The 23,313-nt window shown below is 49.7% G+C and overlaps 1 protein-coding gene and 1 pseudogene across 1 annotated transcript; both read right to left on the bottom strand.

The window, feature by feature from the left end:
- Window positions 1–1,455: 1,455 nt before the first annotated feature.
- LOC140222147 (serine/threonine-protein phosphatase 7 long form homolog) lies at window positions 1,456–2,559 on the bottom strand (annotated as a pseudogene).
- Window positions 2,560–12,842: 10,283 nt separating this feature from the next.
- On the bottom strand, window positions 12,843–15,785 carry LOC117848056 (uncharacterized). Its single transcript, XM_034729361.2, has 3 exons — window positions 15,084–15,785; window positions 13,934–14,080; window positions 12,843–13,805 (listed from the first exon to the last, which is right to left on the bottom strand). Exons 1-3 carry the CDS (start codon window positions 15,563–15,565, stop codon window positions 13,220–13,222), a joined length of 1,215 nt encoding a protein of 404 aa, XP_034585252.1. The 5' UTR covers window positions 15,566–15,785; the 3' UTR covers window positions 12,843–13,219.
- Window positions 15,786–23,313: the final 7,528 nt, after the last annotated feature.

Here is a 23,313-nt window from a genome sequence, read left to right as displayed (position 1 = left end):
ACCTTTCATTGTGTTGTGCTTAGGTCATGTACTCCGTTATTTGCCGCACAATTTTCATTCGTACTGATCGATTATTTTAATTATGTACTTTTAATTCTTAATCGGGAAATGTTTAGACTTGTATAGTGAACGCACGCGAACAATGAAAAGCATTTAACTTCTTATCTAGATAGAGCAGTCCTCGCACATAAAGATAATCATACACATCATAATCCTACAAATGATGAAAAATAACAAGTCGTCCTACGCACTAAATGCGTCCTCGCTTGAAACGAGGCTCGCCGAATCCACGACCACGCCTCGCTGCCCGCTGCGCTGCTCTAGTCTGCTGCCGGTCGTACGTCCAGAGCTCTGGCGGGTGAACGTCGTGAGTCGGACGTCCTCTCGCTCCCTCTGCAGGTGGTATCGCAAGGTACTGGGTCGCGCCCTGTGTAGGACCCTGTGGTGTCCCAAGGTACTGGGTCGCACCTTATGTAGGACCCTGCGGGGCGTCTGCCAGCTGGGAGGGACCGAGCATGTCGGGGTCCACTCTGAAAAGCTCATCGAACCAAGCCTAGCCGCTGGACCTCGTTGTGTGAGTCCTCCGAAACCCATCCCTGGTCTGCGTAGCCTGTTATAATCACAAAGGAAATGGTTTTGTTAGTTTCATTGCGTACTTAAAATGGAGTATAAAAAATGTATGCATCACGCACCTGCTTGTATCTCCGATGCAGCTGAAGATGGACAAGAGGACCATGCGGATTGCATCTGTGGGGCAGGTAGCAAGATGTTTTGCGGAACATTCTGCGGAACGGTGCACGGACCTACTGTGGCATGCCAAGACGGTGGTGGTGGTGGTGGTGTGGCGTAGGACGTCCCGGCTGCTGGCGGACGAATGGGCGGGTGAGAGGACGTACCAGCCTGCTGAATAGGAGCTGGAGAGGACGCACGGGGGTAGGGAGCTCGTGGTGGAAGGAAGACATCCCCGTGCCCGCCATGGCAGCTGACGACACTGATAAACCTCGTGCAGACGTCTCTGGCCCTCGTAAGCAACGAACGGTGCTGAAGGGCATGCAGCACATCGATGTGCTCGATGCCGTACGTCAGTTGTGTGTCCAAATCCGCAATAATGTTGAACTGTTGGGGAGCGAAAAAATTTGAAGTTGCTCACACCAAATGATGCAAGTTTAGTAACAACAAAAATTACAGTAGCTTACCGCGCGGTCGTAGTTGACGTCTCTCGCACGAGGGTACGTCTGCGTGACTGGAGCGGTCTCCGTTGGTGGCTCGGCCGGAACGAACAGGACCTGCGTCCTGGTCCTTGGTAACAACCAGCGAAGGTACGCTGCGAAAGCGTCAACGTCGTGTGCCCGGGCCTCCTAGACCACCTCTTCTAGTGCGGTCGCCCATAGGGCGACCCAGTGAACCATCCTCGGAGCCCATAGGACTCCAGGCTCACCACCACCACCACCCTGACGGCTACCCCTAATGGAACCATCGTTACACGAGTTACATAAACAAAAAATTCTTAATGCAAGGAGAATGAATGGGCTGGATTGTACCTGTGAACGGAAGCCGGAACGGCTGACGTTGCCAGAAGCGGGGAGTGCTGGTACAGGCCGAACTGCCTCATCACACGGTGAACCGCGTAGTCCTCGACGTGGATGTCGTAGACTACTGGCCTCCTCGTCCTCCAGTACGCCATGTCCCGATAGCATAGCGAAGACAGGCCATGCAGGGCACGAGCGTCCACCTCCTCGAAGTCGTAGGGTCTCCACCTCATGTCAGTGTTGACCAGAGCGTCGAACATACCGATGAAGTCTGGGTACGACTTCTTTGTCTGCACCCCCGTCCGAACTGCCTGCAACAAATATAATCACAATTTCTCAGTTAGGACCTCAAAAATTCCAAAGTGTAATATGAATCGAAAAGTAGTAGTAGAAGAACCGTACCCTCCTCAGGCACCACAACAACCCCATCGTGGGCTTGTCGACGTTGTCCTCGTCTAAACCTCCAGGGTCCAGGGGCATGTCCACACGAGGTCACCCTATCAGGAACCGCTCGTAGGCCCAAAGCTGAAGCAGCAGTGGGCAGCCAAGGAAGATTGGCTCCGCTGAAGTCACCTTCACGCAGCCCGTGCAGAGACCCCTGTACGTGGCCACCAGCACAGCTGAACCCCAGCTGTACTGTGGAACCTCAGCGAGCAGGGCCTCCGCAATGGCCCTCGCGTAAGGAAGAAGGTGCTTAGGCACCGAGTTCCCCTGCGATGTTTAGAAGAGGGTCCAGCCGAAGAGCCACAGCAGGTACACCTCCAAGTGATGCGCTACTGTGGCCTCGTCTGCATCCTCTCTCATGTACTCGACCTGCAAAATAATTTCAGACTTGTGTCAACAATAAGAAAAATTGACAAAAATTATTTGGACTTCCTGCTAATTAAATACTCACACTGAACTGCTGGAGCCATGCCTTCGTCGGGCCGTGGGAGTTGCTGAAAGTGTGGTATTGCGGGGCACCATCTACGCGGGGAACGTCCGCAAACCGACCCAGCAGCTTGTCGCGCCAGGCAGGTGGGACGTCCATCGCGGCTACGACGGCCCCTGCACAGCGAAGGCCCAGTAACATCGAGACGTCCTCTAGTGTGGGGGTCAACTCACTGACCGGGAGGTGGAAGGTGTGCGTCTCCGGCCACCACCGGTCCAGCAGAGCTGCTAGCAGTGACATGTCGAACTGCAACCGTGTGGGTCTCTAGCGGCCGCGTCCCGCTGAACTGTCAACCATGTCACCCTCCACAAGTCTAGCCACAGGGAGAAGGCCCGCCGCACTCAACCTGTACCACAAAAAAAATTAATTAGTTTACACAAATTAATCGTTGAACTTAACACACAAGTATTACTAAGTATGATGTACCTCGGGATCCAACGTTGGTCGATCGGCACGGTCGCAAGCGGGACACGAGCCCAAAACGTGCCTAGGGTGGTACCAACTACGGCTAACTGGAACGACTTGTGCTGGCCGTCCAAGGCAGGGTCGAGCAACTCAGGGGTCTGGTACCCCTGTGGACCTGGGTGCGCCACCATACCTGCAACACAAGTATTGAAAGAAATAAAGAACTGAACACATAAAGGAAATATAACATTGCATTACGTTACAATGCAAATAAACAGCATAACTTTACGGCACATACGAGTCATTACAAATAGAAGGGTCCACAATAAATATTACAATACATTACGTCCTTGTCCACAACGACAAATAAATATTACATTACATTACCTAAGGACCACAACTCAAGATAGACAGTACATTACATTACTAGTTATTACATGCAGCTTGGGTGCTCGCACTTCCATACGTCGTTGTCGAGCAGTTCTTGTAGGTGTGACCGGCTTCGTGGCACTTGGAGCATAGACGGACACAGGACCTGCTTCGGATTGATCCATGTCATTATGGATACGCCTGTTCCCGCGTTGCCTCACTCCTTGGCACATTTCTGGATCAGGATCAAGAATGTAGCGAGCAGCATTCCCTGGATTATTGACAAAGTCTCCCAGTAAACGATATTCATAAACCTCGTTCCTCACAGTTTGCCATATGGTTTCTGTGAATGTGGCGGAACCGCTCGGATTAACTTAGCTAAAGCACAATTAAGTCGCCTAACACGCGATCATATGCTTTAATCAAGTTAACTCAGCAATCCGTCGGATTTCATCCGATAAAACCACTATACAGGACCGAGTTAGCATACTCACCCGAAGGTGAGTGGTTCCAGAGAATACAACAGATCATCCACTTAAACAAGTACATTAAGTTCTTTCAACACTGGTTCGGAAAATCAAAGTTTTACAGAGTTCATGAACAGTGGAAAAAATAAACAGCGGAAGCTAGCGCCGAGGTCAGATGTTCCTGATGAGGCCGATCAGGACATCACTGGTCCCTATCCTCACCGTCCGAGGAGGGATCCCACTCGACCGTCCACCCAGGAGGAAGCTGGGAAGGCCAAGTGCCGATAGCAGCAAACTCAGAAGCTTCAACATCACCTGAAAGATGTGCCACAAGCAAGGCTGAGCTGCTAAGCTCAACAAGACTTAACCGACCGGTGGGGAATCTACTCCACCAACTTCTAGACATGCAAGGCTCTTTAGCTGAGGGGTTTGTTTTGCCAAAACCGACTACAGTAGGTCCTTACTTTCAATATTTTAACTCTGATTCTAAGTTCATTAACCAGTCTATATTGGCAACTTATGCTAAACAAACATAGTTCCAACAATTTAAAGAGCAAGCATCAATGTTCACATCATCATCATGTTCCATCTTTACTCAGTGTAGCATAGCGATCAAGCAGTCTCATACTATGAGAGGCAGATGAATCGATTCGAATTTCTTAACCATGCATGGCGAACCTAATCTCACGACATCCGCGCACCACAGAGGGTCGCTTCCTGTGTCGGCCGTCCCCATCAATCCCCTGATCCGTGTCAGGCCCACTTCTCTTGGTACAAGGTTCCCCAGACCCGACCTCTGCCGTTCTGTGACCACACTTGTCACCACATGCGGCCGCAAGGGAAAACTCCATTCCAGAGACAGTGGATCGAACCGCTCATGTCCTGGTTCAATCAGGTACTAAGCTTCCCCATCCCATACTAGGTATGAGATTAGTACTTTCAAACACTTGATCACGAACACTATCACATCTCGACCTTACTCCAATTTCAAGTAGACAGACGGGGCAATCCACCGACCACCAAAATAGTTCACAAGGCCCTGCACCGTCCACCGTCCTTATAGTTATAACAAAAAGGAGAACAAGCAACTCCTATAACTCGCGAGTAACAGGGAATCACTCGACTTTTATCGAGTCCTGTTAAGCACTGCAACTACTCGGCCTATCATGCTAGTGTTCAGATTAAGGAAACTAAGTCATGCATCTATGGTTTCAAAAAACTCCTATAACGTAAATGCACATACATACAAAAGAAGGCATGCGCAAGTTTAGAAAGATTGGGTTATGCTCCGGGGCTTGCCTTCGATCGGGGTGGAAGCAAACTGATCTTCTGGGTGCTCTGCTTCAGCTCCTGCAGGCGGCAGCTCGGCTACAGCTCCGTCTTCTAGCACCGGGTGCAGCTCGTATGTGCCGTCAGCGAGGTTTAGCTCTACACGGAATGCAAATGCAAGGGTTAAGACACTTAGACGGTTATTTCAACAACACTTGCAAGATTTAGGCTAGAAACTATAGCAAAACTGCAGGAAAGGTGTGGAATCCCATGTTATTGGATTCTACTCAGGAAGAGGATTCTAACCCAAGTGATTTCACACTTTTCAGGGTTTTCCTCGATTTAAGATGAATTTCTCAAGCTTTTGTTGATAGAGAACAAGATAAAAGAGTCGGGTCGGGAAAAACTTATGATCTGACTCTTAGACCTAAGGAATAACTGTACCGGGGTCCTCAGACTTAACACAGAGAAGCCTCCGAAATTTTACACAGATACCCATGGTCAAAAGAAAAGGATACAGCTGAGCCCTCGGGCGAGGCGAACAAGGGTCGGGCAAAACAGATAGGGGTCGGGCGAAATGGAGAGGGGTCGGGCGAGACAGAAAGGGGTCGGGCGAGACGGAAAGGGGTCGGCAGCTTACCTTTGGGCCTACTGGTGAAGTCTTTGGGTCGGGAAGGAGCAAGCTCAGGCGGAACGACTAAGGCGCTAAGTTTCTGGCGGCAGCGGTGCTTCTTGTGGACAACAAGTAAGCTCTAGCACAGCGCGGAGAAAGCAAGTGGCTGGTGGGTTTGGAAAGGCGGGTGTTGAGCGGAGAGGGGGAGTTCCTCAAAAAGTTTATGCGGCAGCGCTTGAGCACGAAATAGAGGAAGGTGCGGCAAGGCAACGATGGCGAAGAGAACTTCAGTAGAGGCTCTGGTACTCCCTTTTATAGCCGCACGGAAGAGAAGGAGTTCGGGCAGCGCGAGGATAAGGTCGAAGAGGATGGAGTGCGCTGCCATGGCGGCGATTGGTCGACGTCTCCATTGGCCGGCGAAGCGGAGCTCCGAGGATAGGGTCTTACGGTATTGGGCACTGAAGACAGCGCTATGCAGGCGCAATTTTGCCGGACAAAAGGATTGGCGAGGTCGAGCGCGCGCCTGGTCGCGTCAAGCGCCAGATTGGGTGCAGTGACTCGGCCAGTGTGTGGCAAGAAGGAAGGAAGGGCACTGCAGGCAAGGGCGCTGCAGGCAAGGTGACAGGGCAAGCAGCGACGCTAGCAGGCACGGGGACTAGCGGCTTTGCCGTGGCACGCTACTGGCGAGGCGGGGGAAAGGAGTTGTCACTGCCGGTGCAGTGGTTGGTGAAGACGGTATTGTCGTGGGGCGCGCGCGTGGGCAGCGCGACTAAGGGACGACGGATAAGCCAGAAGGCGTTGGGACGCGGCCGGGGATCCTGGGGAGGAGATGTGCGCAGTAGGCGAGGCAGACTGGTGCGGCAGCAGCCAATCCTTGGTTGCAGCGGCGGTAGGGCTCCTGGCACGACCGGCGAGATCTTGAGCGAGACGAGACGAGGCGGAAAAGGGCTGCAGGGCGCTTCCGCGCACGATTGGGAAGGAGGCGCGATGATCCATCGTGTCGCGGCCAGTGATTGGGCGAGGCGGGGCTCGTCGGTGAGGTCATGCCACGTGGCGGCGGCGCTCTGAAATAGGGCGCACGCTCGCTCTAGCGCGCTTGGCTAGATAGATCCATGGGATCATTTTTCTGGGTCCATCTTCCAGTCTCTAGCTCTCCCAATTTCCAAACTGCACCACTTCTACTGCCTTAACAAAGGTTGTAGAACTCAAGCCAAGGCCCAACTCTTGAAATTGGACCGAGTCCAAAAATGCAGTGGATTTGGGGAATCCAAAGCTCCAAAGTTTGGAGGAACACCAGTTTCGGGACTTAGAGAAAACGGCGGTTTGCTAGGTGTTAGGGGTCGGGGCTGATTTGAACTGTAGATTTGGGAACCTTCAAAGACGAAGTGGATTAAGGTCCAACTAACAAAGTTGTAGCTGTGACTTCGTTCTCCAACTTTCATAAAGGAATTTCTTGGCGTCCTGCTCAACTTTCCAAAGATAAACCCTCCCTAAGACGCTAGGTTGGGCTGCAAACCGTACTTTAGCCGATATAGCTCAAGAAGACTGAGTCAACCAGATTAGGGGCTTGTCTTAAGATTAAGCTTGGCCGATTTAAATCTAGGTCATTACAGTGAAGCAACCTTGGCTTGTGGCAAGAGCAAACACACCCTTCATTCCTGAGGATGCATTCATGTGTGTGTCTCTCGCGCCTCCCACCCATTCGAACTTTGTCCCTGCAAACAACTTCGAACCGGCATTCCACGGCTCCCACTTCTTTCACACGATGCAAATGAGCTTTCTTAATTGCTTCCTCCATGTACTCTGTCATCTTGTACCCAAATATTATGTTGTTGTCGCGCATTGAGTTATCAGCCAATTGGTACCTTTCCCTGAAATACGTCATGGTGTGGTAAAGGTAAAAATTCCACAATACCAACAAGGGGCAGGCCACGAACACCGCACAAAACCCACTTGTAAACCTCAGCCAGGTTTGTCATTATTATACCCCACCGTGCACCTCCGTCATCAAAGAGTAATGCCCACTTTTCCTTCGGTTCATTCTCAATCCACTATGAGAAGGTCTTGATGGATCTTCCCCATCTTCGCCTGACATTTGGACCGTCGAGCCCGACATCCTCTAGAGACACAGGTTGGTCGGCCTCACTATTGACCGCCCTCTTCGCTAGTCCTCGCATTGCTTCTTTATGAAGTCCTCAAGTTTCTTTCATAGCAGGTTGAACTTCCACTCCTGATTCTGGCTACATAGGTGAACAATTTCATAAGGGTCTTGTTATTGAATTGGCTGTGAAAGTTTGCATCCATATGCCTCATGCACCACCTACTCTTCAAGTCCGACCATATCGGTGCCTTGAAACGCTCTTGACTTCCATTTTGTAGGTCGTCGATTGCTTGTATAATGCCTTTGTGCCGATCATGAATGAGACAGACCCCCTCCACATCCAACACAATCATGTTCTTCACCCTCTCGAGGAACCAGTACCAGCTATCTCTAGACTCCTTCTCCACAAAAGCGATCGCAAGCGGCAACACCTAATTATTTCCATCGGTCCCAATAGCTGTCAATATTGTCCCTTTGTACCTTCCAGTCAGAAATGTGCCATCAATGCAAATTACTGGTCAACAAAGCCGGAAAGCCTGAATGCAAGGACCCAACGCAAGAAATGACCACTGTAGGACCTGTTTGCCTGTAAACTGAAGAACTGGATATGCTTTCAAGTCGTAGAAGCTTCCAGGATTTCTCTGGCAAATGGTGTGCAACAAGGCAGGGAGATTGTCGTAGGATGCTTCGAACGTACCCCACTTCATCTCAAGCTCCTTCTGCTTAGCACGGTAAGCTTTGTTGTAGCTGATCTTGTACTTGAACTTCTCCTCTATGGCACAGATAATGGACTTGGGCTCGAAGCTTGAATTCTCCACTATCTGAGGGTACATGTATTAAGCAACAAATTTAGCAGTGAGGTTGCGGTGTGTTCCTTCCAATTCAGCCAGCAAGCATTGGTGCTCAACCACTATAGTCACCTCCTAGTAATCCTTCCATTTGCCCTTGTATGCATGGACCCTAAATGGGCAATCATTTCGCACACACCGGACATCATACACCTTCGGGCTACTCTTTTCCACCCTGAACTGACGCTGCAAACACAAAGTGGATCATCTCTTAATAACCACCTTCATTTCATCCCCACTTTGGTACACAGCCCCCACGCATACCTCATTCTCCCTGTACTCCCAAGGAATATTTTCCCCAACATTGACCTGTAGGGTGAAATGGTCGTAATTTGACCAATTTCGTGGTACAGGATAATTGTCTTCCTCATCGGACGACTCCTCATCCACGGCACCATTGGCCTCCCCTCCTTCCATCTCCATCTGCTCTACTAACTTAAGAATTTCTTCCCCCTCATCAGCCTCTCCATTTGGTTCCCGCGATGCTACATCATCTTCTGCATCTCCACCTTCTTGTTCTTCGTAATCAAGTTCTTCGTTTCCACCCGCATTACTCTACACATCTTCTTCCGCTTCAACTTCATCACCTCCGAATTTTTCTTCAATATGAGTGTTAGGTCCACCCTTCATGAAAAATTGGACATACCATATGATTGGTAAACCTCTTCTCGTGCAACCATTTATGTAAGCCCGATAGTTTGGAGTTCCTTCAAGTGGAACCAACTCCCAAAAGTTTATGTCGGACCGTCTTTTCACTACAACCCTCACAGACACATCCGCTTGATCTCTATCAACACCTAAGTCCCTACAAAGCCACTTGCATATGCCCCCCCCCAAGTTCTCTCTCTTGCTCTTGGAACACACTTGGTGAAACAGGGAAATCCACTCAAATCAACCACTTCTGGACCATATATAACCTCCCCCGGCCCATAGTACACTTGAATATTTACACTATCTGACATACCTGGCAACATACATGAAACGGGCAGTCCAAATTAATCTCAGCACTATACATAAGTTAACTACAATAACGACCTTAATTGAATAAACAAACAACTATGTAACACTAAACCAAGCTTACTAACTAACTTTATCGTAGGCATGCACCATAACAAATAAATCTAATAATGTTACTGAAAAACTATATTGTAATACCTAACCAATAAAATCATAATTTACTAACTACATTTAACATAGTGATTTACCATAACAATATAATATTATTACCGAAAAACTATATTCGAATACCTAACCAAAAAATCATAATTTACTAACTAGGTTTATCATAGTCATTTACCAGAACCAACAAATCTAATATTGTTACCTAAAAACTACAATGTAATACCTAACCAAAATATCAGAATTTACTAACTACATTTATCATAGCTATTTACCATAACAAATAAATCTAATAATGCTGACTCTATTTTACTGTAGAAGCTAAATCAGTTATACTAACTAAGCTACATTTTCCTATATCTAAATACAGCTAAAAAGTTTCTAAGTATAGATCTAGATCCACTATTATTTCTAAATCTAGATCTACTAATATTTCTAAATCTCAGATCCACTAATACTTTTAAATCTAGATCTAAACTAAACTAAACTAAACTAAACTATACTATACTATATTTAACTAAACTACGAGATTAAAAAGATTTACCTGAGAAAGACGGAAGAAAATTCCTTCCCTCCTCCTCCTCCTCCTTTCTTTCTTTTTTTTCTTCCCTCCTCCTCCTCTCCTCTCTTTCTTTTTTTTTCTTCCCTTCTTTCCTCTTTCTCTTCTCTGCCTCGCGCTGCCTCGCGCTCGCTCTGGTGCAGGGGAGAGGAGGGGCGCGAGCGGCTTTTGTAGGGAGCGACTGTCGCCGACCAGGCGGCGGAAAGGGCGTTATCGCCGGCTGAGGCGGCGGTACGGGCCTTACCGCCGCCTGAACCGGCGACAGTGCTTTGAATCGCGCGCGGCAGTTACGGCGCCTGTTGACCATTGGGTGGAAGGGCCTTACCGCCAGCTAAGGCGGCGGTAAGGCCTTATCGCCGGCCCAGCCGGTTGGCAATAGCTTAGATTTGCAATTTTTTCATCCGACTATAAATTTCTGCAAAATCGAAAAAAAAATATAAAACTAAAAAAAATTTGGTTTGGGGAGAGACGAGAGAGCGAGGCGCGGCGGCCGACCACGAGGAACGGCGGGAGATGACGATGGACCTGAAAAGGGAGGAGCACGGCCCGGTCCACACCAGCGTACAACAAACTTCGCACTTTGCGAAAGGAGGCCCATTTATTTTCGTAACACAGAAAGGCAGGCAGATTGAGGTCGAGGCCCACATATATTGCTAGGCTGAAATGTTCCAGCAGACCAAATTTCTTTTGGACCAGTCGTGTTTGCAGTTAATAATGTGTAGCACAGGTGATTTTTGTTTCACTATTTTCACTGTTACCGCACCTCGCCGGGCGGGACCGAGCGGAGCTGCTCTACATACGTGTACGGCGTGTGCACGGGTGGAATCAAGTCAATCAACTGAGAGACACCGATCCCCTTTGCTGTGAAAGCAGCAAGCCAGCAACTTGTCTGTCACCGTCCATCCTCGTCAGTCAGCTTATCTCACCCGCCCCAACCATCCATCCATTCCCTCACCTTCGGCATTCATTGCCCCGGATCGATCGCTCCCGCGGCTGCGAGACCGCGAGAGCTCGGCCGACCCGTCCGCGTCGAGCGCCGTGGATGGGGTTGGCGATGCCCGGCCGAGCAACCGCCGTCCCTCGACGCCTCTCTTTCAGAGCCCCCAAAAAAAGAGGTCCCGCAACCGCCGGGATTGCGTGCGCCCTCGCCGTTGCGACGCGGCCGTCGCACGGCCGCGCGCAATTAAACTCAAACCCCCGGCCCGCCGCGCGCGCGCGTGCACTTTGAGTCTCCGCGAAGGCGCTGGCCTGGGGCGGCCGGTCATGGCCGTGGCCGGCCGTTGATGCATCCACGCGCGCGCGCACGGGCGCACGGCCGCCGTCGCTGTCGCGGATCGGTGTGGCACTGTGGCTTGCAAACCCAGCTTCCTTCCGATCGTAGCTAGCTCCCGTCGCTGCTGCAGGTCGCATTAATGGAACCCCCAAAACGCCGTACCAAGCATGTGCCATCGCTGCGATTGGCACGCCGGATTAGCGCTTAATTCGCTTTCGACAGTTAATAATGACAACTGCAAGTTCTAGCTTTTTATATATACATCATTCAGTAATCAGTACAGGGATGCATTTTAATTTGCCCCCACCATTTTTCAGCGCGTGGGGCAGTGATTCTCGAAGACATACAGAGGGATTCATATGCGTTCCACTGCACGTAAACCAGATATTAGCGCACGGGTCTATAAAACTGATGATGAAGCTAACGCGATCCAGGGAGTGGCGACGCGTGTCCTTGCCGCGCGGCTTAAATCTGGTGCCGGCGGTGGCGTTTGACGTACGCGCGCGGCGCAGCAAGGTTGACCGGCTACCCGCTCGTCGGTTTCGATCCCTGTCGGAGCATTAACACGAGCCGAGGTCAGTCATTTGACCGGATTAATCGATCTCGCACACAGCGCTAGCTCGCCCAATCAATGCCAAGCCTTCCGATCGTTCTGCTGCTAGCATACTAGATACGGATTGGATGGACCCATGGAACGAGTCAGTCTACTCTACCTGGGTGTGGACGGCATACGTGTGCGTATACTTAGCTAGCGTAGCCTGCCGATGGAGTGAGTCGTCGCTGTTAAGTTGCGGCTGTCATGGCTTTGGAGCTGACTTTCCTTTGGTTCAAAGGCATCCCGGCCGGCGACTGTTGACGACGATTTTAATGACCCGTGGTGCAACCGCCGCTGTGAGCTGTCTTATTTATTCGCGTACGTGTTGGGCGCGTCGCCTGCCGTTTGCATCGTGTCGACGTTGGTGACATCAATGCAACTAATAATTATCAAATCATGAAATTAAGAAAAATCCATAAACACTCCATGGAACATAGGTGTATTCTGCGACGACGTACACTCCATGGACGGAACAAATTAAATCATGCGATTTATTACCAAATCATAGATTGCAGTATTAGAAAAGAACGAAAAATGGTAACCTATATTTCATGTCAAATTCAGTCTACACTGCGCACTACTAACATCCGTACTAGTAATCGTCTTCGCATAGTCAAAGAGATAATCATGCCACTTTGGGCGCGCGTCTTGCATGCATGGCTCTTTCTCTCTTTTTTTTTCTTTTCCTTTTTGACGACGCATGCCATGACGTAAGATATACTGGTATTTGAACTCTGCTTTGTGACCAGTGTATAAGTTTCCGACAGCCATTACACAAAGATTATTCATAGGGACGTTCATACAGATGTAGATCCATCAGAGATCAAGGAAGTTAATTCCGCAAACGGTCCTGATTGTCCTGATGAACTCAAGGAAATGTCACGATTAAGCTAGAGGATAAAACTGTCCCACGGCTCAACAGCACAGTACATGCATGTCCCAAATTAAGTGCAAAGCATGAGGAGCTCATTAGAATCAGGTACATGTACAACAAACTTCTAGTACTGGAGCCCGTCCGCCCTAATGCTGATCGATGCTACTACTGGCTACCTCAGATCATATCACCATACAATGACACAAGAACCAAAAAAGTTAACAGCAACCAAATCTCTACCAGACTAGTCCTTGATCATCGCCATTATCAATGGTGGTGATGAGTGTCGCCATCGTCGTTGTTGTGAAGGAAGGATGGAAACATGTCCTGCAAGAGGCCAGCATAGTCCTGCGCCATGAAGTGCTGCATCCGGAGCGGAGCGCTAGCTGCCGCCGTAGCGGTGGCAGCAGTAGTACCGGCAGCCAGGTCATGCTGGTGGTCAGGCAGCGCGTGTTGGCTGGCAATGGCGGCGTTCACCTGCTGAAACCCGGTGGAGACTGCGGCGGCGCCCGCGCCGGTCACTAGCTGCTGCGGCATGGCGTGGTGGTGGCCCTGGCCCTGCGGCGGCGGCGGCTGCAGGAGGCCGAGCGCGTCGAAGGCGTTGCCGGCGCCGCCTCCGGGCCTGAAGGCGAGGGCGCCGAGCGCCGGCGGCGGCAGCGGCATCCGGAAGTGCGGGTGGTGGAGCCCCGCGTGGTGGTGCGCGGCGAGGAGGTGCGAGCTCCCGCGCAGCGTGGCCGGGATGGGGTGCGTGTGCTTGCCCTCGTATGTGGTGATCACGACCGCCGCGTCCTGGTACGACCGCTCCACCCGCTTCTTCACCGGGCACTTCTGCGTGGTGCACCGGTAGTAGCTCCTGCATTTGCATCAATCACCACGCACATGTTCGTCGTGAGCTAGAACCCTAGTTCGTGGATGAGTGCACGTGACGTGGCCAATACCGAACAAAAAATTAAGGAACATCCGAACATGTAACGTACATACCTCGGAAATGGGCTGTTCTTGACGGCTTTCTGGCCGTACTTGCGCCACCGGTAGCCGTCCTCGAGGTGGTCGACCTCGCTCTTGGTCATGAACGCGAACCGCGGCTGCCGCGGCCGCTTCTCCCCCTTGCCCTTGCCCTTCGCCGCCCTGCACATCATACACACACACGTCATGCCAACTTGGTAAATGGATCTGTTCAAACATGGCGGTAGCTAGATCTGAATACATGTTTTAATTTGGTGTGCTGGATGCTGCGTTCATACTTGTACAAAGCTACAAAGATTATCAGTGCTAGTGCATTCAAACATGCATGGCTAGCTGTGGTGGAAGAGTAGCTACGTGTGTACGGTGCGAGTCCGATGCACACATGCATGCTGGCTTCAGGTTCACACCGTGCAAAACCTGCAGTTCTTAAATTTTTGTTCTGCTGGATTTGGAGATCCGTCATGGTCACAGGTTGCAACAAAAAGGGGAGTTGCAAAGTATGTTTCGATGAAACTTAAGGATCAGTTGGGCGAGCTAGCTAGCTACTGATTGGGTTGATCAAAGTCGTCTGCTGATCTTAAATCCTTTGCGGGCGGGTGTGATTATGAACTATGAAAACGGCAGGCAGTTGGTGCAGTCCGGTCAAATTGGAGGTAGATGCCAAGACAAGGAAGACGAAATCAAGGGGGCGAAGCAAAGCCTATATTTGTGAAGCAAAAAGGTGTCACCGATCAACTTGTGTATTGTAGAACCCTAAAAGATCAAGTTCTTTTTCTTTGTTTTCTTTTCTTTGGGATGCAACGTGCTAAATGAGAAACCCTAGCAGAGTTCACACCTTGTTGGCCAAACCAAAGACGGAAGCGACAACGATTTAGTATTCATTATGCATGTGGATGAAGGGATTCTTCGCTAATGAACAAGCAAGTGCAAAGAGAGAAGTTACTCCAGATAACCCTGCCCCAGATCTTGATTCGTGTTCTAAAGATCAAGAAATCCGATGACTAAACTTTCTCAGAGATTAAAGCAATAACATCAAAAAGACTTGGCAAATCTAACATCTACCTATATATGAGGCTATAACTGATCTATATAAGAACAACTCCAAGATCCAGACAGAAAAGTTTTCTGAACACATGATCGAAATCTGATTATTAGATCAACTCACCCTTTCTTGTTCTTCTCCTCCCCTTCCACATCTCCCTTGGCCGCCGACGATCCGTCCTTGCTCTCCTCCCCCTCCTCCTTCTTGCACTTCCCAGCCGCGGACTCCTCGCCCGCTCCGGCGCCGGCGCCGCAGGCCTCGCTCGACGTCGACGACATCGACATGCTATTCGGCGTGAGCGGCACCGTCGTCGCCCCGCCCCCGCTGCCGGCAGCAGCGCCGCCGGTAGTGTCCACCACGAGCTCCCTCTTCACGACCTCGTCCACGGCCGGCACGTCGAAGTCCCCCGCGAAGGCGTCGTAGTCCAGCGGCGTCGGCGCGGTCGCCTGCAGGTAGTCCGTGAACCATGGCTGCTGCATCATCGGCGTCGCCGGCGCGTCGGGCCGCTGCGCGAACAGCGACACGAGCTCGTCGTGGAACTGGAAGTCCCCGGAGAGGTGGTGCTGGTGGTGGCTGCCGGCGTGGTCATGCCTCGCGCCCGACATGGAGATGGATCGGCAGGAGCAGTTACCTCTCAGAGAGATCAAGAACTCCAAGCTGGTGACCTTGAGAGGGTGCTCTCTCTTCACATATAGATTTGCTCCAGCTAGCGGCCTAGCAGTATGGTGAGGCGAGAGGAGAGAGGATGAGGAAAGGGAGAGGTGTGTAAGCAAGGGAGCTTGGCTTGGTAGAGAGTGTGATCGTGTGTGGCCGTGTGGGGGAAAAGATCAGAGATGGATGGGTGGTTGGGTGGGAGGGCTAATAAGGGCTCCGGTTAGAATGACTAGTTAAAATTGCTGGCTTGCTTAAACTAAAGTTAATGAATTGATTTGATTCGTCATGTCAGTAAACTTTCTTTAAGTTCTAGCAACATCAGGCTTTTTACCAGTTCTCCAGAGCAAAAACTCGGTGCCAGTTCTTTACTGTTGGACTTTACCACTTCTCTTATCAAAAGGAACGCGAGGAACATGTCAATTATTTTGTGTCTTTTGCAAATTCTAGCTAGGCTTCATCTGGAACGTGGGATTAGATTTGCTAGTGAATTTTAGCTGAATTTGTCTCGCTTGGTGTGTTTGTTCCAAACGGGCCCTTAAATCTTGTTGTTGTTCGCTGGTTACCAATTGTGGAGCTGTTTGTTTCAGACAAGGGGTTTGTCTGCTTCTAAAAAGTCATTAGCAAACAGTGAAGCAACACTAGTGGGGTTAGCAGTGGTCCAAGGTCGCATACGCATCTGGTGAGTCAGCGATGGCTACCGGGTGCTACCGGTCACGTAGGTCAAAGAGCCGGAGCTGCGTCACACCGTTCAAACGCACCTTCACCGACACGTGTCCGTGCCGCTTTGACCGGCCCCACTTCTCTGACCCAGCCTCGGCGTCCTCGGCCAGGTGGTGGCCCCTGGGTTGATGCCAGCATGACGCTGCCTGCCGGTGCCTAATCGACGCCGTACTCCGTCCGATCCAGATCCGACGGCTCCGAGGCCACGGAGGTCGGGGAGCTGCGGGCCCAATCAATCGCTATCTCGAAGGTGGGCCATGCCCTTGCTGCGTTTGTGCCTAGGAGTCGAAGAAGAGCCTTTCAACAGCGACCACCGGCGGCGAGAGATGAGAGATGCCCTGGTCGCTGGTGTGAATGAAAGTGAGCGGCTGGAGCCACGCCGCGCGCGCGCGGTCGGGCGGCGAGCCCGCGAGCGCCCTGGGACAGGTCACGAGGTTGGTCGCGGGCGGGCCGACCGCGGACTGCGCCGGGCCTGCGGCGGCGTACGTGTACACCCGTCGATCTATCAGGCGACGATGGCCGCCACCGCCGGGACGGGGAAAGCAACGCGCGCGCGCTGGCAACCCTGGCTCCGGACATAGTGCTCCGGTTTCGTGCGCGCTTCGCTTGATTTGACGCGAGAGCTCTCGCTGTTTCCGCGCGACTTTTTTGCTGTGGCGAAAAGGTTAGATTTGGCACGATCGCGCGGCGGCCGGGACGGCGGCGGCGACGGAGGTCACTGAAACTGAGCCGCCGCTCGACGATGTGTGGTGCTGCGGTGCTGGGATCTCGCCGCAGCATTTTGGTTCAGATTTCAACGGCCAGTGGTAGACTGGTAGCTAGCGGTATAGACGATTACAATTGCATTGACATGTTTCTTCATGATGCAGAGATTCCATGCGTCTCACGATGGTTTAGTAGTTATTAATAAATAATATTATTGTTGTTGCTGTTGTGTTCAGCGGATTTGAGTTCACATTACGATTTGACGCCAACTTGACTAAATGACGCCTTCAGCTCAAGCAACACAGTCTCAGATGATCAAACAATCATCATGCAACGACGATGATCAGGTTGGCATTGTTTAAATATCGTTTGGTTTATTGTAATCTTGTTGAACTGCGTCGACTAATGATCTAGTTCCCATGATGCAGCTCTAGCGGCTGCTAGCTTCATGCTTAGAATAGCATATATCACTCACCAACCAGCAATGATAGACGTTTGGAGATTGCAGGAACTTACTATATATAATAAGTACAGGCAGCGTTTTTCTTTATGTCTTTGACAGTTGGGTGCTGAATCCCATCAACTTTTGGTCTAACCAGGGTGCTCTCATCAGTCAAGACAGCGTTGGCACGCCAGAACAACCGCACTCTTTTCTGCTACTTACCAGGACGATGCAACGAAATTCAGAGTTCAGACACAAGCTGGCCTTTAATTTAGTAGTTCAGACTTCAAACATAGGGGTTAAATATTTTATAGATTATCATAGTACAACAGTGGAGTAGGAATCTTTAGCACTTTATGTTTCTTAACAATGTTTTTTGTGCAGGTACCCTGAGGTAGGGATTTAAAGCAACCGGACGCAAAAAGATCAAAGGCCCAAAGCGTGCTGGAGGCAGCCCTGCGACGCTGCGGTCTATCACCCGACCTCCATGGTTGGGAGCTGAAGGCCACAATCCGCCGATTCAGACAGATCGGGGATGAGGCCTACAGGGGGTCATAGCGCCCCACCTACTCCTTGACTCAGAAAGACCTGCGCCGCACTGGAGGCATTAAATACGGGACGTGACCTTCCTGACTGCTTCGCGCTGGGATGTGACCTGGCGAGGGGAGCCGACCTTTAGCCGGGAGGAGTGGGGGTCCAAGGGTGAAACTACACCTCTCGAACTGCCCAGGACGGCCTACAGAGCGAGGCCATGCGTGGTCGTACGTGCCCACACGCCCCGACATCATCATCACCCTCACCGTAGGGGTGACCCGTCAAGGTCAACGCCCTGCCCCCCGTGTCAGGTCCCATACGGCCTCGCAGGCAAGGCAGGACCCAGCGCCAGGCGTGACGGTGTGGGATGGCCATGAGCACACTAAAGAAGTCGGAGAAAGCCGAGATGAGCGACACGCCCCGTCCAGGCCACTAAGCCAGGCCTGCCCACTCATCACTGGTACGGACGTCAGTAATAGCTCCCATCCCGTTCACTGCCACGAGGTTGGCAGACAGGACGGGAGCACACCCGGAGCAAGCTAGGCCATGCGTAAGCAGCCCACGCCGCACAGGAGCCACCGTGTAGGGCATACGAAGCCCACGACCGGCCAAGAGGATTGGACAAGAAAGCCCTTGGTGCAAGGAAGACCCGACCACACCACAAACCCCGACCTCTGAGGTGGGGACCCCTCCATTTCTCGACATTGTCGCCTGGTCCCTTGTATAAAGGGAACCGAATCTCTTTTCTCTCTCTCTCGCACTCATTCACACGCACACACAACGCACGAACGCTTGCTCGCAAGCACCTGTTGTAAGCCCAGTGCACTCGATCCAAGAAACATGACTCCTGCCTAAACTGGGCGTAGGGATCTTACGAACCAGTATAACTCCTTTGTCTCTTGTGTACAAGCCATCAGAAGTGAGGAGAGTGCGGCGTATAATCGCTAGTCGGCGGTACGAAACATCGATATTATTAACGATGAATTCCACGGTTTCTTATTAGAGTGTTTGACATAAATTTATAGGATAAGTATAGGAAGCAGCCAAACCAAAGTCAATGCAGATCTGCAGATGTATGGAAAGGACAACTGCTATCCAAAAAAAGACACTTTTGGTCCCAATAAATTTACAAAGCTGACAGCAACTAGCAGGAGGGAGCACATCAAGCAAAGCACGTCAAATGCGAGGCAGCCAACTGCTGCTAACATATACGTATCCAAACGTCGTTACCCATTGTTAATCCCCTGCGAGGCACAGCCGGTGACTTGCGATACATCTGCCAGAGCTTTGACTTGCGCCAAAGTCCCTGTGCGTGGGCTCGTACACGATTCCGGAGTAAAATAGCATTGGTCCATCACTTTTTTTTTGGGTTAATCCAAGCAAAGACCGTGTCCTCACCAAATCCGCAAAGCTACGACAAGCAGCATCGTCGTCCTATAAGAAAAGAAAAATAGTTTATCCCATTTGTCGTGGCGTCCTATCTACCAGCACTAGCGTGAATTCCCATGCATCTGTGTTTATACTTTGAACTTGATATATAGGGTGAGTTTAAACATAGAATATTTTTCAAAAAAGTTTAAACATAAAAATATTGAACTGGCATTTTTATTTATTAACCATGCATACAGAATGGATTGTGGTTTATGTGCTAGTCAGTAGTATGAAAGATGGAAAAGACGCATGGAGACTGTTGAGCATGAGAATGTTGACCGGATCAAGCATCACTCGACGCTGCCTGGTACGTAATCGTACATGCTTTGCATTGGCCGCTAATCCCGTCATGGAAATTAAAGTTTTTTTTGTAAAAAAGGAAGAAAATTAAAGTTTCAACAGGCAGGTGACTAGTGCAGCTCTCACTCTCAACTTTGAAGTTTGAACGGGGAGGCATTCAGCTCCCGCTTTTGGACTCCAGTCCACCACCGTCCCTCTCGCCGCTCTCACATCGATCCCCGCCGTCCGACGTGCCGCCACCGTCGTTCCGGCGACTCATGTGTAGGAGTAGCAGTACTAAGGGGCTATTTGACAGTAGAGGCTAAGATATTTGATGCTAATTAAGAGGATCAAATATGAGCTAATTATAAAACTAATTGCAGAACCCCTGGACTAATTCGTGAGATGAATCTATTAAGCCTAATTAATTCATCATTAGCAAATGGTTACTGTAGCACCAAATTGTCAAGTCATGGAGTAATTAGGATTAATAGATTCGTCTCACGAATTAGTCTCCATTTGTATAATTATTTTTATAATTAGACTATATTTAATACTCCTAATTAGTATCTAAACATCCTGATAGGTTAAAGTTTAGCTCCTTAGCTCCTTAAACCAAACACCCCCTGATAATCAAACTGTCAAGCCGGAACTGGGCACCATCCGAAATCCAAGCTGCATTTACATTGGTACTGACATACTATCATCATTATGTTGCTAATGCATTTTGCAGCTATATGCATGGGTTAGGCTCCATCGGAATGAGTGGCCTGACAGAGCCCAAGGACAAAGGACAGCAAGCGCTAGTTGCTTTTGTTTTTCTTCCCAGAAAAGGGTATCTCTTTCTGTGATTCTTTTCAGAAACCTTTATGCTAGATAGGTTTCTCACCTGCAGAAAGATGGATCAACATGCTTGCACGCAAGATATGAATTATATCTAGACTCTAGTCCTCTGCACTTCTGCATGCCTAGCTAGCTTCCTACAGGCTGCATCACACGGATCACAAGTCTGCCGAACACACCACTAGATAGAGGATCCAGGGGAAAAAGTTGTGAGAAAATTTCCTAGTCTGAGGTTCTGCTAATAAATTATTCATTCCTGTATGGTGTCAACAGTTAAAAATTAAACATCTTGCAGGAGTAAATCATGAGAAGGCAGTATATTTATATTGACAGGCTTGACTTGATCAGGTTAAAAATTGGACTGGCCTCACAGTCAAGTTCAGCTCTTGGACCGCGTTCCAACTTCAACTTGGAAGAGTGACCTTCATGTCATTGTCTTCAATGGTGCAAGTTTTATATATTGATTAATCTATTGACACCAGTTTTTGACCAGAGTCAGCCGTTGTGGATAAGATTCTGACAGCCAATAAAAGAGAGAGAAAGAGCCTAGAGATTGACGTTGCGTTGACCAAAACTAGCCGTTGTTGACTATGATTCCAGAAGCCGATGGAAGGCCAGGTGGGTCAAATCCGAGGCGAAATTGACTCCACCAAATAAGAAAAATCATGGAGATTTATCTTTAGTAGTTTTAGGAATAGTCATGTCGTAATCGACTAGGATTTTAGCTTGTTCCAGAGTTGTAATAGACAATCAATCATCTATCAATACAACCTTTCGGCGTCACACCGCCAAACACTTAGTAGTAGGAGTAACATAGATTCGATGAGTTCCTGCTTGCGCGCACGGCTTGTCATACATACATCCATGTGCACAACCCTATATGTGGGTCTGTCCAAACCTTCTGGTGGACCCATGGATGTATGTACGACAAGCCCCCAAGTATGTTTTAGTCAAATGCAGCAGTCCCGAGTACCTTTACAGGCTTCATCCGACTAGTTTTTGGTGCTCTTCTGAGTACTCCGTCACAGTAGAGCCTTCAAGTAACTCGAGTACTGCCATGCGGCTAGAATGTGCTCAAGCCTCATCAGACGTTGTCTTGAATATCTGTCCTTAAATTTATATACGGAAGTGTGATGAAAATCGCACTCCATATGGAGTAGCCCCCAAGGCTTAGGTTGAATCGAAGAATCATGCTGAGGGTCAATCTGCATTCGCATTGCCTTCACCTTAAACTCTGGAGAAGTCCGTCTCGAAAAAGTTGCTGGCCTTCGTGAAGTCCTTCTACCCTGACGCCGACTTGTCTCCTGTCGCGGAGGGAATAGCGGGAGATTGCATGGATGAAGTCTTTCAGCAGTATCTGCAGGAGGTGGATCCCATTGCCAAGGAAGTCGCCAAGCACCTGGACCTGCAATGAATTCCTTATCTTTTGGGATAGGAGGAACATTTAGTTTTGTAATGGGATAAATATGTAGATAACTTTAAGTCTTAATGCAATTTGTTACTCTCGACTTGTCATCTGTCGTGTTTAGTGCTTCTCACACTTAGTCCTGATTTTGCTCATACGACCGAGGTGAGTGTTTGCGCACAAGGCTACTATTGTGAGCCTCTTCAGAAGCAAATTATTGGGTACTCGGGTACTCGAGCTATCCGGTAGTAGACATCGGGTAGTTTCTCCAGGATTCCGCTGACTAGGGCTTGTTTACTCGATTCCCCTGAGTAGGGTACTTGCATGATTGCTGCTTTGTCAAGAGGGCCACATGGGAGTGCTGCTCGTTCATGTCCAGTCGATAAAGACAAGTAACATGTGAACACTGGTCGACAAGTAACATGTGAACACTGGTCGTCAAAGTCCTGACGGTAAGGACTAGCGTCACATGAACACTGTATGGGCATGATGTGCACATGGAGCTCTACTGTGTGTTCACGGGAACATAATGTAGCACTCTGGATGGTAGCCAGCTGCCTTGGCTATAAATAGAGTTGCATCTACATCCGGAGTGTTTATGGCTCAAGTTATAGCGCTTGTTGGTTTGAGGTTTCTGTTGTTCGCCAAGGGTAACTTCCACCATATTTCCAGATGCCATAAGAATTCTCATGAAGAATACTCAGATGCTCTTTTCCTCTACAGTCACTTCGGCCTAGTCTGGAGGCCATGATGCTAGAAGAATCCTCATGAGGAAGGTGCATCTGTTTGCCCCTGGCTTTGTCTAGGACACTGCTGAGGAAGGCCTTTGAGCGTAGCTTCCTTGAGTGCAGCTTTCTTGCATTCACTCTTTTTACTTCTTCTACGTTGAAGCTACTTGCCCTGAGGGTAGGGTAGTCCCAGGACTGTTCACACACGCTTTATGATATTGTAAAAGCCTAGGAGTTCTATTGTAACCTTAATGAAAGCACGTACGCCTTGTTGATGAGATATTGCTGTTTTGTTTCTTTGGTTGTTTTGTTGTTGTACCCTAGAAACCTGGAGCTGCGAAACTCGTTAGTACGAGCTACGTTAAGACAGATTTGTAGTAAATAAGTAGTCAATCAGGTAGTCTGTGAACTCCCAGATGACTTGATGGCTCTTGCGCGGCTAGTTCGCTTAGCGAACCGCCGAGTGAGTTGAATAACTCATGTAGACTTGTAATTACAAGTCATATTGGGGCGTTGTGGCCCAAAGAGCTCAATGGCTTGTTAGGATGCTGCTGACCCACTTTTGCGAGCCGCAATAGGGGCGAGAATAAGTAGTCGAATTCCACCAAAGAT

This window comes from Setaria viridis, chromosome 3 (genome assembly GCF_005286985.2).
Source record: "Setaria viridis chromosome 3, Setaria_viridis_v4.0, whole genome shotgun sequence".
In the NCBI taxonomy this organism is placed as follows: Eukaryota; Viridiplantae; Streptophyta; class Magnoliopsida; order Poales; family Poaceae; genus Setaria; species Setaria viridis.
This window is presented reverse-complemented; position numbering and strand designations above follow the sequence as displayed.